Source organism: Pagrus pagrus (assembly GCF_965226575.1).
Source record: "Pagrus pagrus genome assembly, chromosome: 12".
Lineage (NCBI taxonomy): Eukaryota > Metazoa > Chordata > Actinopteri > Spariformes > Sparidae > Pagrus > Pagrus pagrus.
This window is the reverse complement of record NC_140196.1, coordinates 7,548,033-7,562,503: the sequence shown is the minus strand read 5'-3', so window position 1 is coordinate 7,562,503 and position 14,471 is coordinate 7,548,033. Positions and strand designations below refer to the sequence as shown.

General features: G+C 40.6%; 1 protein-coding gene across 1 annotated transcript; it reads right to left on the bottom strand.

The window, feature by feature from the left end:
* Positions 1-1,060: 1,060 nt before the first annotated feature.
* Positions 1,061-4,253, bottom strand: camk2n2a (calcium/calmodulin-dependent protein kinase II inhibitor 2a). Its single transcript, XM_084370258.1, has 2 exons — positions 3,702-4,253; positions 1,061-3,189 (listed from the first exon to the last, which is right to left on the bottom strand). The coding sequence occupies exons 1-2, from the start codon at positions 3,868-3,870 to the stop codon at positions 3,119-3,121; spliced, it is 240 nt and encodes a 79-aa protein (XP_084226384.1). The 5' UTR covers positions 3,871-4,253; the 3' UTR covers positions 1,061-3,118.
* Between the last annotated feature and the right edge of the window lie 10,218 nt (positions 4,254-14,471).

Below are 14,471 nucleotides of genomic sequence, written 5' to 3'. Positions count from 1 at the left end.
TTGTAACACATTTGTAATTGAGAGTATGTGTAAACTAGTGACAAGCGAACTAAAAAGTATTGGATAAACAGTTCAAATGTCCAGTTTCTGTAACTGTAACTCAGGATATCAGTTTTTCACTTCACGATTATCGTGGCCAAACAAATTTACGATAGCGATATTATTGCGATATCAGTAGAAAATATTAAAAACATGTTTTACTTTGTGTTTTGTCTCTTTTGGCAAATAAATTACCCTCAAAATAGTAATAATAGAAGTAGTAATAAAGGACAATTACACTCAATTACTCGTGAAAAGGCAAAAAAAACCCCTCAAAAACAAAAAATGCACAAGGCCTAACTTTTCCTGAATTATTCCCACAATAGCTTTATTATTATATGTGTATTATATATCAATATTTAGTGATTATCGTGAATATCACGATAACAATTGCACAACACCCCTACTGCAAATGACTGTCGCTTGACGGCAAAGAATAAAGACACCGTCTATTTTCTATTTCTATTCTATAAAGACCAACCTTCTCCAGATGTTACAGTGCAGGTGTACCTGAGCCCACGATTGCAGGGCTGCGTTGGACAAAAACACCAATAAATCACGAAACATATCGACTTCTGGAGTCTTTGTTCAAACGAGTGTTTGCTCGACTGTAGCCTTTGTGTGAGAGCTACTGTATGAGGACACTGTACATGTAGACGTTGATAGATAATCATGTGGCCAGCCGAGGCTCCCCCGGGGTCTGTGGTTTAATGGATTCACTGGTGTAGGCCGGCACAGAGCTGTTTAACAGCCTAACAGATGGATCACTGTTCCTCCCTCGCTCTTTAATCAAGGATCAGTATTTACTGTCACTGAGGTAATGGCTACTGATTCCAAAGGGTGTAGGAAGTGAGAAGACTTTCCAACGCTGCAGGTGTTTGTTCTGCTTCTTAAGAAGACCTCTTTTATATTGTGGCTGAGCTCTGTGTTTGTTTTATCTTCAAGAACAAGCACAGGCTACTCTGATGAGTGAGTTAAAAAAAAAGAAGTCCTGGGACAAAAGCCATACCAGAGAATCACGTTAACGTTTTCTATCACCATTTATTAATTCACCAAATACAGTGAAAATGGCATCATAATATACAATGACTCATTCTTAGAATGTCATGACATTTTTGTTGCTTTTTTGCTTCATAAAACGATGTTTCATTATTGAAAATATTAAGGTTTCATGCACAACAAACCATATCCAGTTTCTTTAAAATAATGGTACAAAATAAACAGAATTAAAAAACAAAACAAACAAACAAACAAACAAACAAAACAAAACAAAACAAAACAAAAAAAAAACTGTAATGTCCAAAGTCGGTCAAATAACAACGTGTTATTTGAGGATACTCGTAAACAGTGCAATATACTCTAAAACTGCCATTTTTCTAACAAATTCATCAACGAAGCTCAAGTCACAGTATACGATTTCTTAATAATAGTTTAACATTGATGTGTGCAAAAACCCCAGACACATTCAGTTAGTCTTTAAAAAACGTCCGACGTCTTGATATAGAACGAGACCAGTCCAGACCAAAATCCTAGATCCGCCTCTACTGTATGAAGCCTCGTCTCATTCTGAATATCCTCTCTGAAGTAGAAATATTTTTGTTGATGAACTGTAAGACGATAGACTAGCATATCATTTTAAATAACAAATATTTAGATATAAAAATACAAATATGACTTTTGTTTAAAAAGAAGCGTGCCAGGGTAAGAGTAGTGGCACCTGTGTTGGCACCGGAGTGAGAGTTTCATGCAAATAGATGGAGAAATCAACTCATAGAGGACCAAAACACGAAGAATTGCTCAATTAATTAAAGATAATCTTTTTTTTTTAAAATAATCATTTCCCATCAATTTCATGACTATTACTTTAAACATTTACTTATAATCTCCACGTCTCTGCTGGCCTCTGTAGATATCTGAGCATTTTAAAATGCAGGAAGAAAAAAAAACAAAGAGATAAAAATAGAGGGGAAAGAAAAAGATATGTGCCTGTGTGGAAATCAGCTACATGAGAGGGTGCCAGCCTGCACCTTTAACCACTGATGGGTGAAGCAAGAAGAAGAAGAAGAAGAAGAAGAAGAAGAGTGTAGCCTGTGGTTCAGTTTGAAACTGTGGCCTGTAGTGCTCTTTAAGGGCCAAAAAAACAAAACAAATGGGGCTCTACTACAGAAAATATTAACATTGCACCATCCTCGGATAATATGTTTTTACATACAATGGGTCTCCTCTATAAAGCAGACTCCAGAGTTTGGTTGGTCTGTGTTTTTTCTTTTTTTAAAAAGCGTTTAGCAGCAACAGGAATGCATTGGACCAGTGCTGAAAGGACAGCTCCTCTTGAATGCACCGTCGCTGACTGAATCAACAAAGCAAAGCCTGAAAGGAGGAAGAGGAAGAGGAGGAGGAGGGAGGGAGGAGGAGAAGAGGAAGGGGGGAGGAGGAGGAGGAGGAGGAGGAGGTGGTGGTGTCTCTGAGAGCTTAGCCTACCTACTGTACAACTTATTGAAATAGGGCTGGGATTAAGCTTCAGCCTCCAGTTGCAGTATTTTTGTTGCTTACAGCGCTTTTGGAAAGGAAAAACAAAAACAAAAACAAAAAAAAGAAGAAGAAGAAGAAGAAGAGATGGTCGTGAAGTTAATGACAAGTTCATCCATCATTAAAGTCAGCAGAGGTTGAGATACAGAGCAGTGTCCGCCATCTCAACATCTTGCTGCGCAGCAGTAGTTTTAAAATCGGGATTCATTTGGAGAATTGCCAGCAAATCCCATGATAAATCTTTTCCAGAGTCTCTCTCTCTCTCTTTCTTTCTCTCCATCTTTTCCCTCTCTCTTCATCTCTTCATTTTTAAGCCTTCTTCTCCATTTTTCCTCGTCCTTTTTGCCCTTCTCTCTCCCTTTTTTTCTCTCTCTTTTCTTTTCTTCTTCATTCCCACCCTCTCTTCAGTCTCCAGTCATCCCGTCCTCGCTTCGTGCCGTCGATTATTTTTTCTCCCGCAGTCCTCGAACATGCACAGCCGACAAGTGCTTCAAATCGGTGATCAAAAATTAAAAAAGTCTTGCAAGGCATCGTTCAGGGGGGGAGGCTTTTAGACGCCGGGTGAAGACTTGTCTGTCATCCCCTTCAGGACCTCGTCTATTCGGTCGTCCTCGATGACCACTGTGGAGAGAGACAGAGAGAGGGGGGGAGAGAAGGGGGAGAGAGGATGTTTACAGATCAACATCTCAGTCAACAGTGAGGTCATTGTTTTTTATTCTAGGGCGCGATTTCTCTTTATTATAGGGGCTCTTTATTCATGGCCTGTAGTGGAGAGAGGGGAGGGCATGGCGCACTAAAATAACCAGAGCAAGAGAGAGAGGATGTGTCTGTGGTGCGGCTGCAGGTGAATAAATACATTTATTAATAAATAAATAAATAAATAAAAGCAAATCCTCAACCGACGCGCAAAACAGTGCGCTTAATGGCGACGAGCCAGGATTTTTATCCTCTATTTTAACCTTATTGTTTGTGGGGTGTGTCCTCACAGGAAGGTAATAAAGCCACATAATAAAGAAGTATTCACTCAATGAGAATTAAAAAGAGATATTAATTGTTAATCCCTATATCCTGCATGAATAACTCTGGCCCCCCTCTCAGCCACAGTGCCACTCAGTCTTTAAACCAGCATTTACCTCGCTTGGCTCGGCCGATCTGTCCGAGCTTTGGGGGTCTTTTCGCCTGCGACGAGGCGAAAAAGGCGCTTGTGTCCTGCAGTCCGCAGCTAAAGGACATCTGGCTGACCTCGCTGTCCGCCCCGTAGCCGCTCATCTTCCCCTCGTTGTATGGCAACACCTCGGACATTGTGGCACGACGGAGAAAGGATCACCAGCGCGGCTTTTTATTAAAAAAAATGAAAAAGTCTCAGCTCAACACAGCTGTAAGATCCCGTTTTCAAGCGCGTCTCTCCTGCTCGGGATCCTTTTCTGTGATGGGGTTGGCGCGTTTGTGGATCCAGGTGCCAGCAGCAGCAGCAGCAGCAGCAGCGTGTGAAGCCCGGCTCGTTGTGGTTGTGGTTCTCGTTGTTGTTGTTGTTGTTGTTGTTGTGGGTCTCTCTGTGGTCTCTGGATGTGCTGCAGCTGCAAAGAGAGACACGGAGGAGAGACAGAGAGAGAGAGAGCTGTGTTCGCCTGTGTTGCTGGCTGATGTCTGGTGAGGGAAGTGGGAGATCCCGGGATCATAAAGGAAACCCAGGCAGAACGGTGAAGTCATCCATCCGGGTTTGTGTGTGAAGGGGTGTGTGTGTGTGTGTGTGTGTGGTGGCAGGGGACTCCGAGCGGCAGAGGTGCACGAGTGACACCAACAGGCCAGAGGTGGAACTGCACCAGTGAAGGACCCGTACTGAAGAAAGTGGCTTTTCTTCAGGATGTCTGAGGAAAATTCACTAATATATAGAAACTTATTGTATGTCTGCTAAAATAAATTGATACCTTAGCTTTGTATTTCCTCTTGTAGCACTTAAAGAGGTCATATTATGCTTTTTGCTTTTTCCTGTACTGTGTTATGAAGCATTTTTGTGCATGTTAAAGGTCTGCAAAGTGAAAAAGCCCGAAGTGCACGACTAAGAAAAAGTCGAGCCTTTACTTCCGTAACTTATGTGCATCACTATGTAACAGGCATTATATAAATACATATATTTATATATTTATTATAAAATATATATGGCTGTACCGCAGCCCTGGTTACCAGCTGTAGCTGCGTTATTTTAGATCACACTACCTTGCTCGGCATGACCCGCCCTACTCTGCCTCTGATTGGCTACATCCTGCCCCTTAAGTAGTGCATGTGCATCGCTAACCAAAGACTGAACAGAGGTGAGATGTCTCACTCTGTAGCTAAGACAGAGCGTTCAAGACACAGTGTGAAAAGAGGTGCTGCAGCAATGCACCATGTGAGAATAATAATGTGCTTTTTGAAAATTAAACTATGCAAACCTATTCTACTCGGACCCCCAAATTAAAGCATGAACCTGGAAATTAGCATAATATGACCTCTTTAATACTATTATAAGGTATACCTCTATAATTTCCCTCCAAAATGTATAGGATGAAGGTAAATGCAAGAACAGTGTCACAGTGGTTTTGTACTCAGAAACTGTGGGGGGCAACAAATCGCACAAAAGGCCAATTCCTAAATAATGTTGCTTTAAAATATTAGATATGTAGGGGCACTATGTAGTTTTGGAGAAGGAATTCAAACTCCGAATTGTTATATTTACAACATTAATGAGGTAATAATCCAAACTCAGAAATATTTATTTGTGTCCATAACTGAACAAACAAGCTGTTCTCAGAGGAAAATAAGGTCCCCAGGGCGCTGTTTGAAGCTAGAAAGGTGGCAGGGTCCGCCAAATATAAACAAAGTAAAACAGTATGAAATTGTGTTGTCCTGGTTGTGTGTCAGCAGAATATGGCTCCCTTCAGCACCATGGACAGAGCCAGTATTATTTTTACATTAGCTGCATTTGAAATGACATCATTCTTTCCTGCCTTCTTTTTGTTGCAGCATGTGTTACTGTCCCCACAACATATGGTGCCGCTTTAAAGGCTAAAAGACTGAACTGACAGAAAGCCTATTACTGGACCAAACCTGTTTTAGCAACTCAGGTCAGACGACCTATCTATAATAAACATATAATAACCTTTCCATTGAAGCGAGGTTGCTCTGTTGCCGCAGCCAGCCTGCGTAGCTGACTGGTGAGAGGGACGAGCTGACAGTCTTAAGATCGGTGCTGTTGGAAAGGCTTTTGGATTTTCATACGGGGATAAGACGTGGGGCGCCTGCAGAGTCAAATTGAGGCGAGCTCCCGCCTGCCTGCCTGCTGGATGGCTTCACATGGCCCATATCACCCCACAGTAAAACACATTACTGAGTCCAGAGAGCATTTGGATTAAAAGGGACAGAGCGTTCGGTGTTAGGACTCCTCAGCTGTGGAGCGAGCTGCTTGGGGAACTAGGGCTGGCTACATCACTATCTTCTTTCAAAGGAGACCTATTATGCTTCTTTGTCCTTCTTTCTATAAATGTGTTTACATTTTTTAGGTTTATTTTTCTTTTATGAGTTACACGCACTTGTTTTGCTTACTCTTTTTAATGTAGCCATTGTTTTTTACATTTTATCCTTGGTCTTTTAGTTTTATTTCCCTTTTATTCCTTATATCAGCCTGTTTATTCATACATTACTGTGTATTTTATTGTTGTAGTTTTGTATTTATTGTAAAATACTTTTTAACGCTGGTTTTGCTTGATGCTATACAAATACACTAAAAGTAAAAATATCTTTTAACCACCAGTTTACTAAGAAAACATGCAGCCAACATCTTTGGAGGCAGGTTCAACCGAAAAGTCTGTTTCCATGCATGGAAAAAAAAAGTCGGTTCACAGCTCACCATGGATATCTGCAGCAAATGATCTTTACCTGATGTTTCCCTAACTTGGCTCCACTCTCAAGGTATAAGGCTATGATGCTTCAGGGATCACGAATCTGACATCTATCTAAATGTAATTTCCCAGGTATGAATCACAAAGCTCCTCCTGTTGGCCCCAGCTGTCAACAAGTGGAGCAGTTGATTCATCCAGGGATTTCACGTGATGTCATCAGTCAGTGATGCAGTTGGAGGCTGTGGGGAAACATCTGACCTGCTGCCCTACATGATACCAGGTGAAAAAAGAAACATGCATGCTTTATACCAAATGGAGCCTTCTCTTTTTCCTTTTTTTTCCCCTCCTACCCCTAATAATGTCTTTTCCATGATGTTGAACCCAGCATGCTTAAGTGCCGTGACTCCTCATTGGGTCCGTCTCTGTTTGGTTCAATTGATCTCTCTCTCAGCCCACACGCTGTGCTCTCTCCTCCTCTGTGCCCTTCTTTCTCTTCCTCCATCTCTACCGCTTTAAGCAGGCAGCAGCTCTTAATGATCAGGCTCGCTAAATCAGTCATTCATCTCGGACAAGGGCACCCACCCTTAAGAAATGTGTGTGTGCGCGCCGTGTGTGCTCTCGAAGCATTGCCTCCAATTACAAATGAATCACCTTGCTGAGTCACTCAGCCCCTCCCCATCCCTCCCCTGGAGCACACCAAGCGCTGCTGAACTTACACACAAAAACACACACACATTGTATATACTCAGTGTGTTCGTCACAATAACAAGCCTCAGAGCAAAGAGCCAGGATCGATTCCCTGAGGATCATCTCTTAGGATGCGTGTGTGTGTGTGTGTGCAGGTATATATTTCAGGAAAACTAAAAATGTACACGAGAGGACAAAGACAAAGAGGAGAGACACACCATCTGCAGTCATGCACCCTGTATGTCTGCTCTCCTCGTCATGAAGATCAATGCTGTTTGTCCTCCTGCATAAACTTCCCCCCAGTCGATCGTGGGAACATTGGCAGACCTGCTGCCCTTGGATCAGTGAGCGCACAGCTGAGATGGAAAAAGCTCACAGATGTAGTCTGCAGCACGGCGAGGCTACACCGAGGCAGCTGTACGCTCCGCCTCCCGCACCTTGTTCACAGGGGAGGCCAGAGCTGTGATCAAAGGTGGATGTTTCATGTTTGTTTTGTACCATGATGGGGAAGTCTGTGGCTGAGTTAGAAAGCAGAAGTTGCAACCAAGTTCTGTTGGAAGTTTCTACATTTCTCGATTTGTTGGAAGAATATTAGGAAATATAAGGATTGCTAAAGAGTGGCTTTTACCCATTTTAGAGGGAAAAATTGTACTTTGCGGACAACAAATAACAGCACAACTGTTTGCACAGTGCATTGTCAAGTCAATCCTCCCGAACCTCCCCAATGTTCACATTATATCCACGGCTCAGAAAGCACCCCTCCCATACATGGTTATCTGTTTAACAACAAATAAGTGGAAAGTTACTGCAGAGCTTCTCACCTCTGACCTTGTGATGAATAGAAAGAAAATGTGTAGAAGACAGTAAGTCTGCTACTGCAGATAGATAGAAGGCCATCCTATGAGTGGACATAAACAACAGCCTTGGTTTGTCAGAGATCCGTTTTGTAAACATATCTACAGCAGCCTCCAACTGCAAAGTTTGTAATGACCATGAGAGATAAACTCGTAGATCAGACGTCACTATGCCCTCACCCATACCTTATCGGGCCTAATCTTTATACAGGGTACGTACGACACCTTATCCTGTGGGGCCAGAGTGTTCTGAGATTTTTTTCATACAAAACATATAATCACTTTCTAAATTACCCAAATGTATATGAAGCAGTTGAAATTAGCTTCACTTTAATCAGTCAAAATATTACATCTAGGGTTTTACTTGCATTAGGGTGTGGTATCCTGCTTTATCTTAAGGGTGCAGTGTGTAGGATTTGGGGGGATTTGGAAGGAAATGAACATAATTATGTTTCATTAGTGTTCAATCACCTGAAACTGAGAAACATTGTCTTTTTGTTGTACGCCTGAAGAACAAGCCTGTCATATCTATAAGCTGTGTCTCAATTCAGGGGCTGCATCCATAGAGGGCTGCATTCAAAGGCGTCACAGTAGCACGACAAGGCTGACGATGGGCTTCTTTTTTTGTACCAGGAAGGATACAAGCGTCTGATTTGTTTTTTCCAAAAGACAGCTATGGTGGACAGGTGGAAGTATGGGGTTTCAAGCCACTCGGATAGCTAACAATTATTAGAACAAACAAGGGACCCCAATACTGTCAGGGTTGCTAGGCAACAGGAGCGGCGCTTCATGACACAGGGGTAAGGTCGGGGGAAGCTGGTGACGTACAGTATATAGGAAATTCCCCAAAGACCAGACAGTCTCGTTTAACAACACTCATTTCGGCCTTTTAAGGATCGAGACACAGCTTTAGTGTCCAACAAGTTGCACTGCCGTGTTTCTACAGTAACCCAGACTAGACGAATCAAACACTGGCTCTAGAGAGGGTACTGTAGAGGAGGGTGAGGCGAGGGGTATTTCGTTGGTTGCAATCTACAAACTCGCTGCTTGACCTCTTAAAACAAATCAATGTCTAGGCCTACTTGTACCCCTCATCTGCAGTTCAACCAAAAACTAAAATGATTTGAAGCTGCAGATTATTATTTTATTTGACTTTTTTCCTCAACTTCTTCTCAAAATTCTGCCTTTTTTTCCCCAAAATTCGAGTTTTTTCCTCAACTTTTTCCTCAAAATTCTGACTTTTTTCCCTTAACTTTTTCTCAAAATTGTGACTTTTTTTCCCCAAAATTCTAATTTTTTCCCCTACACTTTCTCACAAAATTCTGAGTTTTTCCCCCCAAATTCTGACTTTTTTTCTCAACTTTTTCTCAAAATTCTGAATTTTTTCCCCAAAAATTCTGAGATTTTTCCTCAACTTTTTCCTCAAAATTCTGACTTTTTCCCCTTAACTTTTTCTCAAAATTCTGAGTTTTTCCCCCAAAATTCTGACTTTTTTCCCTTAACTTTTTCTCAAAATTCAGACTTTTTTTCCTCAAAATTCTAATTTTTTCCCCTTAACTTTTTCCTCAAAATTCTGACTTTTTCCCTTAACTTTTTCTCAAAATTCTGAATTTTTCCTCAACTTCTTCTCAATATTCTAGTTTTTCCCCAGAATTCTGTTTTTTTCTCAACTTTTTCCTCAAAATTCTGACTTTTTTCCCTTAACTTTTTCTCAAAACTCTTGGGTTTCCCCCCCAAAATTCTGACTTTTTTCCTCAACTTTTTCCTCAAAATTTTGACTTTTTTCCTCAACTTTTTCAAAAAATTCTGACTTTTTTCCCCCAAAATTCAGATTTTTTTCCCTTAACTTTTTCTCAAAATTCTGACTCTTTCCCCCAAAATTCTGACTTTTTTCCTCAACTTTTTCTTAAAATTCTGTTTTTTTTCCCAAAAAATTCTGACTGTTCCCCCCCCAAATTCTGACTTTTTTCCTTAACTTTTTCTCAAAATTCTAATGTTTTTCCCCAGAATTCTGTTTTTTTCTCAACTTTTTCCTCAAAATTCTGACTTTTTCCCTTAACTTTTTCTCAAAATTCTGAATTTTTTCCCTTAACTTTTTCTCAAAATTCTGACTTTTTTTCCCCAAAATTCTGACTTTTCCCCCCAAAATTCTGACTGTTTTCCCCCAAATTACTTACTTTTTCTCAACTTTTTCTCAAAATTCTGACTTTTTTCCCTTAACTTTTTCTCAAAACTCTGAGTTTTTCCCCTAAAATTCTGACTTTTTTCCTCAACTTTTTCTCAAAATTCTGTCTTTTTTCTCTCAACTTGTTCTCAAAATTCTGACTTTTACCCCCAAAATTCTGACTATTTTTTATCAACTTTTTCTCAAAGTTCTGACTTTTTTCCTCAAAATTCTGACTTCTGAATTTTGGGGGGAAAAGTCAGACCATTCTTTATAAGGCCAACATCACGACTCCAAATAAATGCTTATCGACCTCCATGATCATGACTCACAAAGCAACTTAATAAGGTGATAATGACTTTGCCGTGTTTCCAGCTTATGGATATCTCAAAACCTGAGCTTGTAAAAGCAAAACCTGTATGGCTAAGGTAAGTGATGAAATGTGGTTTGAGTTGTTTGTGCATTTTTTTAAATGCTTGGATCTTTGTATCTTTGTGTTGTGGTCTCTGATGTATAAAGTGTAGGCTAGTAAAAAAGCTTATATTTCAGAAATACTCATTTCGGATTTACAGTATCTTTGTATTGAGAATCCTGGTTTTGGTGGATGAGCTCTGAACAAACAGTGCACAAACTGATGGGGAGAAACAGAAAAATCTTTAAATCTGACCAGTGCGTAGTTTCCTATGATACCATCCCTGTTTCCCTCCCTCCTCGGGGAGGGAGTGCTTGGTTTGTTGATGAGAGGAGAAGCACTGCAGTCACACTGCCATACAAAGTAGGTCACTTATCCCACGTTTCACTGCGTGCCCAAAGCAGATGGGTGACAGCGGTAATTGGCATCAGGGACTGTAGCACGCTGTGATGGCTCTCTCTCCTGAGATACCGCATCTCTACCTTTCCTCCTGCTGTCTGCTAATGCCAAAGTTAAAGAAGACCCCTCCACCCCACCGCTCCCCGTCAGGAACACGAGCACATAAGGTCACGGTGTGGCAGGATTTCAAAGATTTATCCAAACTTTTTCTGCAGATCTGGAGCAATGCCATTTTCATTTTACACTCAATCGCTCGGTGAATGGAGCATTTGGCTCCATCTGCTGCAGTTTGTCTGGCCTATAGCAGACACTTTTTGGATGCAATGCTTCAACAAAAAAGAAATCCATGGCAATGTATTAAACAAATAAACAAATGCACTTCAAAACAGAATGATGCCATATTTGTACTTTTTTTTTTTTTACCTTCTTTACAACATAATTTTTAATAAGACCACAGCCATGCAAGCAGCTCTGTAAGGTTGTACTTAAGCATATCGATGCTTTTAGCTAAATGCTAACATTAGTACGCTAACATGCTCACTATGAAATTACTAACATGATCAGCTACTTTACTACATTAGCCGTGAGCTAATGTTAGCCAGCAACAGCACACGAGGAGAGTGCACAAATATGAACCTCGTGGTGCTACACGAAAAGTCAAGGGGTCCCTGAAACATCATGAGGCTTCGTCGTTTGAGAACCATATCTGACCCAAGTTTCATGGATCCATTCATTAAATAGTTTTTGGTCATTTCACTAGAAACAGTCAGTACGATTCATCCTCTGAGGAACATGAATTGTATCATTTCATGGCATCCCACTGAATAGCTGAGACATTTCAGTGTAGTTATTGCCAGTCTGGTCTCAGGAGGTTAGTTTTGAGGTTATTAAAAGACATGATAATTCTCTAGCCAAGTGAATGTTGCTATTAAATCCCTGTACTCCTTATAAATAAGATTTTACCTAATTAACCACCACTGTCTGCACCCTCATCATCGCAAATCAGGGTCTACACCCATGAAGCACAGCCAATTAGAGAATAATCATATCATCTAAATTGTTTGTCAGCTTTCAGAAGGGATTAAGCAGGGTGTCACAGTGTCCATTAATTGCATGTGACTTGGAAAGCATCCCCTGGAATCAGTGTGTTCCCTCATTGTCAGCCACTACAGTTCACTACCTCAAGTGACAAAAGATGGACACCTAGTGGTGGAATATTATATCATAATGCAGATATAGTGAAATAAGCCTAAACTGAGCCTAAAGTTATTGTGATAATGAGCAAAGACAATGACGACAGAGGGAAGAAATACGTTTTTGTCATGATACAAACTGTGCATATATTCTCTAGAGTTGATTTTAGCCGTGTTTTCACGGCATTCACTGTCCTCCAAGGCCTACGTGAGACCAACCCTATCACTATTTTTACCCGAATGTCTTTTTATCCTCTCAATTATTCAATTAAACTGTAATGAGCACAAACCAAGTGTCGCCGTGTTTTTTTCCCATGCCCTCAGAGGTCTGCCAGTGCTACTGTAATAGTCTGTTCCCCGAGAGCCACAGCTGCTGTTCTGCTGAGAGGGCTCGTGAAGAATTTGTCAAAGTGAACCCTTCTGACCGCTGAGGAAGATTTATGGGATCCTGTGTCTCCCACCTGCTCCTTTTTCCACCCCCCACTCAGGCCCCACGCCTTACTTTTCACCTTGTACCGTCTCCCTTCCCCCCCAACCTCCCCCCCGACATCAGAAGGTGGCTTTTCATCTCTCCGCCCTTTCTCCACTTCTTCTCGCTGCTTGTTAGAGATGACAGAAATAGTAAGCTCGATGACTCACTACACCCGAGTCTTTTCAGACGCCAGGTGCTGTCGAGCATTTGTGCCTATAGAAAAATTAAAAAACCCCATCATGAATTGATTTTCAGACTCCCATGAAGCACGTGTATCTATTCAGGCTTGAGATAGTTTTTTTTTTTTTTTAATGTTTAAGAGGAGCGACAACCATTTTATGTAACAGCTGTTCAGATGTATGTGGATCAGAGATGCAGGCAGGCAGAACACTAACTCTTGAATCATATATGATCCATATATACAGACATAATGAGCAGTATGACATGTCACGAGACTTAAAGGTTTATTATCACTCCAAAAGGTCGGCGATTTAGCACCATGTCTCCGTGACAGTGAGCAAAATACATTACACAAGTGGTTCAAAGAGTGACGATTTATTGATTTCTTCCAATAAACTCAACATTTCACAAACACTGGCTGGTCTGTAGTGCATTAATTACACCTTTACACTAAGCAAAAAATCTGTCTTTATTTCAGTAACTCCCAGTGGCTCAAATATGTAACTGACTGAAAGAGTTTGAAACAAAAACTTAGCTCTTCATGACTGGATAAATACAGTCCAATCAGTCTCAGCAACAGTCTTATAAATTACCAAAGTAAGGCACAAAACAAACATGTAGGAAAATAAACATCTCTATTATATAAATGTACACCCTTTTCCCCCCCGATTTATTCATTTTCCTGTATTTCTCATTTACAATTACAGATAAAAGTTTCTCACTGACAAGTTGGCATGTTCACATTATTCTTATAATTCACGTTTTATTGATACACACAGTATATTCTAAGATTCTGGGGTAAGTACTGAAGTTTAGACCTTTGAGGTGTCAAAGGAGACATATGCTTTTTAGTATTTTTCCTTTCCTTTAGTTCGTTATATTGTTTTTTGTGAATGCAAAAGATCTTGAAAGTTCACACCAACAGAAGCTCCTCTCTCCCACAGAAACACTGCGCCTGAAACACCTCATCAGCAGTCCCGCCTTTAATTCTGTGACTTTGTGACATCACACTACGCCGCACATTCGCATAATTCATTACTATATTCACGATAGAAGTGAAGCTAAATGGAAGCTGGAAACAAGACGGAGCTGGCTCAGGCGTGTGTGAGTTGACCAATCAGAGCTTTATAATCAGTGTGTCGTAAGAAGTGATTTAAAATGTGACGATCTTTGGCAGCGCGTTTGGCCACAGGGGGAGATCAGCTCTGCAATATAAGGAGGTGCAAAACCAGAGAGGCCTTGTATGTAATTAAAATAATTTTAAAATCAATTCTAAAAGACACAGGTAACCAATGTAAAGATGCTTAGATAGGTGTGATGAGGGATTTTTGAGAGAGAATGTATACAGTGAGTTACAGTCGTCAAGGCAAGATTAAATTAAAGCATGGAAAACTTTCTTCAGATCACTGAATGACAGAAATGACTTGAATTTTGCAATATTACGTAGCTGAAAAAAACACGATTGGACATCCTTTTTTTACATGTACGTCTAATTTAAAATCTGAGTGAAATGAAACACCAAGTGCTTTAAGTTGGAGGCGAGTTGACTGAGGAGGTGAATATCAAAGTCCTGATATGGAGCGGGGCAGAGAGGATGACTTCAGGTAGAGGAGCATATAAACCTATTCTAGTAGTAACCCAAAATAAAATAATGAACCTGGAAA